The 5,000-nt window shown below is 36.8% G+C and overlaps 1 protein-coding gene across 10 annotated transcripts in view; it reads left to right on the forward strand.

The window, feature by feature from the left end:
- The window catches only part of Snap25 (Synaptosomal-associated protein 25kDa), an 80,921-nt gene that overhangs the window by 71,708 nt on the left and 4,213 nt on the right, over nt 1-5,000 (forward strand). For 3 of the 10 annotated variants that reach the window (XM_077422577.1, XM_077422576.1, XM_077422572.1), the window contains exon 7: nt 2,150-5,000. This exon is cut by the window's right edge and continues 991 nt beyond it. The exons of the other annotated variants lie outside the window; for them this stretch is intronic. In XM_077422577.1, the coding sequence (XP_077278703.1) occupies nt 2,150-2,212 (63 nt within the window). In that variant the 3' untranslated portion in view covers nt 2,213-5,000. The remainder of the gene's footprint in view (nt 1-2,149) is intronic. 10 annotated transcript variants of the gene reach the window in all.

Genomic DNA, 5,000 nt, shown 5'->3' on the forward strand with positions numbered 1-5,000 from the left:
TTAAAAAAATTAAATAGGCGAGTCTGAGACACGCTTCTATTCTTCAGGATTAAAGTTCCCACGCGATCGAATTTGCGATTTGTAAAAGGGCAATTTCAAGATCGATTCCAAGACTCCGTGAAATTCCAATCAATTTCGTTGCAACGCAAGATTGCATGCTCACGCACATGCATCGCACGATTTAGCCGTTTCACGATTTCCGCCCTCCCCCATGTCTTAAGTATTGCACCCTTATTCCACGGTTCCTTGCCGAAATTCTCCGGACCAACCGCGCTACTGGTCGATCGTCTCTTCAGCACAGCCTACATGCCTTCTGTGTTCTTTTTGTACTTGCAATTACTGCACTACTCACGCGTCTAAACACGCTTCGGATTTACCGCTCCTTCTCTTTCTATATTTTTTTCTATCTCTTTTTTACGAAAGTCTTTCTTACCGAGGAACTGTTGTACTTTCCATGAGTTTTCAACATGTCGTAAAAAAAATGTTTAATAGGACGATAAACGACTTTTATTTTGATTCGAAGACAGAGAAGTGAAAAGTTTTAAGATTACGGAAAAGAGTTGATACAATCGTTAACCAAATCTCTTTGCTTAATTATTGAGTTATATATTATTCAAATCAAAATAATATTTACATTAGAAAATGGGCAAGTTTGTGCGAGTATACACTTTAAGTCCGAGTGTGTTATATTAGCTGAAGCTCTTCTTATACATTTCTTTCCGTTTTAAATCACGTCATTTAACACGATTGAATGTATTAACTTTTAATTAATACGATTAAACGTGTTAAATGACATAATTTAACACAGAAGAAACATGTAAAAAGAACTTTAGAATGACACAATTGTGTCATTTTTAGACGTTTATGCGTGTAAAAATAACACACTTGTATTGCAATGTAATGAAGTAAAATATAGCGATTTATTAACTTACAATTAGTGTTCAAACGACGTAACAATTCTTTAAATACTCTTTTTTTTAATAAGAACGGTTGAGAACTCATGTTATCTCTAATTTTTTACCATAGTCCTTTTTAGTAGATCCTAGACAGAAAAGAGACAAAGTTGTCTGGCTATAAAACGCTCCTCGAACGATCAATATGTATTCGTATTCATAACTTACGGTAATGATATTTTAATAATTAATTATTTGTCATTACTTATTGCAACGCGTTGCTATTGAACTTGCGATCGATCTTGTCATATGATTCGTATTTACCGCATATAATACTCGCAACGTTTACATTAACCTGAATTAAAACGCGCGAATCTATAATCGATATTCAATAGCAACATTTTCCTTCAACCTTCAATATTTATTTAGACTGAAAATCTATTCCAAATTCTAAATTTATATTGAATTATTTTTTCTTCACGCTTTCTACTTATTTCTTTTTCTTCTTATTAACAATTGTTCGCTATCTTTTCTGTCCTTTGTTGTTGAAATTAACTATTTTTTCTGGTAACATCATTCTTTCAATAATATTACCGATATTGACGGCAAATATTGATTGTTTGAGGATCTTCGACATTTTAAAGGCCATACGTTTTAAAATATAAATGTAATTCCGAAAGAACATCTAATTTTCCATCCCTTATGTGTAATTTGTATAATTTTTATGTTAATTGGATAATTTCGAAAATATGTGGTCTGCACAAAGATTATTATATAATTATGGTCTTTAACGGGACGTCACAGTGGTGTACAATCTTGAACAGTCCACGATTAATGAATGAAAGGTTTAGAGACAAATCAGACGGGAAAAGGAAACAGGCGAGAGAGAGATATCAATCGAGTATAACTTTTCATTTTATTACCATCGGAATTCAAGTGCAGATTCCTTTTAAATGTAACGCCGCGTAAAATTTGTATATGATGTATCATCAGTTATCGATCGTATCGTTACATAATGATCAGCTAGCTGATGATTTTTCGTAAGCGACTAATACAGTGAGGCTCGCTACGATTCAATCGAGCGAGATGTAAAGCAAGGATACCGAACGGGGGTTGTGAATCTCGTGCGGAATCTTCAAAACCCGACGCGACGAGAGATTGTGCACCACTCGCCGGTGAACTTAAGCCGCACAACCGCTTATCACGCCCATACCCCACACACCTCTATGACCGAAACTCGAACTGATAATCCGCAGGGCGAGTCGAATGAAACGAGGATAGCCGTGGCGAACCAACGTGCGCACGCCCTGCTCAAGTAAAATGCATCTTCTGTCTGTCTCCATCCGTATCCGCCTCCTCCGAGCTCTACAAGTTGCATATCACAGAGACGCCGTTTCGAACAAAAAAAGAAAAGAGAAATGGAAATTATACCACTCGTATTCTTATGTGTATTATACGTAGGGAGGCCTGACATTCGGATCTCGGGGCTGGGATTATTCGAGGCGCGAGTGAAGCAGGAATAGATGTTAAGTGCTAAATTAAAATCCACGCGCTTAGGTATTAGTCATCGAATTGAATTATTTGAATGTTGATTTATCAAGTAGATTTAACGCATAGCATTGTATACGCGCGCGAGTATTATATTATGCTCGATTTGCCGTGAGTTACATCACCGTACACACATCCGACTATAATATTTAATTAATCAGAATGGGGCCGGGGGTATGATAATATTACAATTGGAACGTGATGTCTAGCTGTCGAAACGTTTGGAATATATCGGATTATTCGAATATTCTCAGCTCTGCGAGCGAGTCCCCCGTCCATCATCCATTCCCTTTTTGCTATTTTCTTGTCGTTGCCTGTGCACCAACCCGATCCGCAAGCAACCTATGCAACAACGGAAAACTACCGCCACCAAATAACTACCACACTTCTACTTACTTCTATCACCATTACCAAGCTCTCCGTCGATATGTACGACGGTATCTATACAATGAACAGCCGCTCGATAGCCGCGATACACGAAAGAGCTTCTTCGTGGGAATGGCCGATCTGGTATTTGCATAGTCGGATCGCGCGAGGAATATATCTTGCCAGTACTCTCGAAACTCGTAAACTCGCGAAAAATCTTTATTGAGTCAAATGCAACGAGGGTCTCGGGGTTTGTTTTTTCTTGGTCAGAGAAAGATCGGCTCCAAATTTGTCAGAGAGAATTCGTCGCTATAATAAAATAAACTCGAGGTGCACTTCGTGCATCTCGAAGTCGATAGAAGGGAATTTGTCCTTTTAATAATTACTGCAATTAATAATTAACTTAATTGCGATCTAATATTCTTAAATTTTATTCTTCATTGTCTGAAGAATAATCCTGGACGATTTATAAATTATCTCTCGAGGGATATTTTATTTCGACAAGGAGAAACGTGATGTATCGTGGCTATCGCAAGCGGTAAGAGCATCGCACTGGGATGTGTCATCGCTTCCCATTGTTATAACACATGTTGTTACAAGACCCATCACACGTGCTGTCATTCTCGTTGTGATTGTGTCACGAACGGGCGTCATTGTCGCTGTCGCCGACAACGGCGATGGAATGCCTCTTGTTAAGGCTCCTGGATACTCGCCGCGGCCATGTTGGAATATAACGTCAGAAATGACGTGAGAAATGTCACGTTGAAAATTCTTGCATGGTATTTCCAAATAAAAAGATATTTGCTTAAAATAACACTACAGATCACTTCAGTACATTTTAAAAATACTCCGAGCTGGATCCCTTTCTCTTGACAGTTAGGATGTGTGTCGTACAGTCCTTGCTAAAAGTTAAACTTTCAATAAAAGAAGACTTTGCATTTATGTCAAACAATTTAAAATTTTTTATATGTTAGAAGGGATTACCGTTAACAGTTTGAATATGATTTTTTGTTATTTAAATAATTAGTATTGTTTAAACAATTAAAAAAATTTTTTTGTGGCAAAAAATTTTGAAACTTAAAACACAATATTAATGATGTATGTTTTACACATAAAAAAAGTTTAAGAAATATCTTAATGGTTTATTTATATTTTATTTATATTTACAGCAAAAATGTCGATTCTCTATAAGGGATAATATTAATTTTATCAACTTTAAACTTAAATAACTCTTAAATAAGTTTAAAATTTTACAGAGTATTTTTAATTTAATTTAGAAACAATTTACAGCACTTTCTGAATATATTTGAAATACCTCTAATAAATCCTTAATTACAATAACTTTTATAAGAAAATTGTGCTGAAATTTTATACAGATACTTAGACGTAATAATAGAACAATCTATGAAATTTTTAGGTTTTTGGTAATGTTTTGAGATGTCACCCATGCATCTTTAAACAACCGTAAAACGAATGTGATACAATGCGGGATTATGCGCAGGCGCATGACTAGATTTCGTATTACATTCATTTTGCTGCTGTTTATTCATTATCAAGGGAAAGGGATAGACCTAACCTAATCTCGGAGTATTTTCAAAGTGTGCTGAAGTGATCTGAAGTGTTAATTGTTTTAAGCAAATACCTTTTTATTTGGAAATGGCATGCAAGAATACTCAACGTGTCAATTCTCAACATTTCTCGCTTTTGACGTCACAGTGCAGTCTCGCAAGATGTCGGGAAAGAGCCTAGTAGTGCGATTTCTGTAACTCGTTATGCGTCGTTATGTTCTCATAACGTAACGACAGTTGCGCAGTTTTTTTATTATATAGTATACCTGCGCAATTGTCGTTATAAAATAAACGTACATAACGACAAACGAGTTACCGGAGTTACAGAATCGCACTACATGAGCCTTAATTTCTTTGAACTCCCGGTTATCGGGACCGCACCGTTCTCTGTCGCTTTCGCTCCGATGTTCCCCGAGGTTGATCAGGTTAACACGCTTGACACGTCGCGAAAAAGCAGCAATTTCATCCCGACGGCTTGCGCGGAGCCGCATGACTCAAGTTGATATATATGTTTGCGACCGTATCGACTATTAGCCGTGTACGGTGTACGCAGGGAGAAATGAGCCTGAGAAATGAGCTTCGGCCGGGATTCTTGGAGAATTTCTGACACGTATATAGTCTTCCT

The sequence above is a fragment of the Temnothorax americanus genome, unplaced genomic scaffold (genome assembly GCF_048541705.1).
Source record: "Temnothorax americanus isolate GAGA-0224 unplaced genomic scaffold, ASM4854170v1 Scaffold71, whole genome shotgun sequence".
In the NCBI taxonomy this organism is placed as follows: Eukaryota; Metazoa; Arthropoda; class Insecta; order Hymenoptera; family Formicidae; genus Temnothorax; species Temnothorax americanus.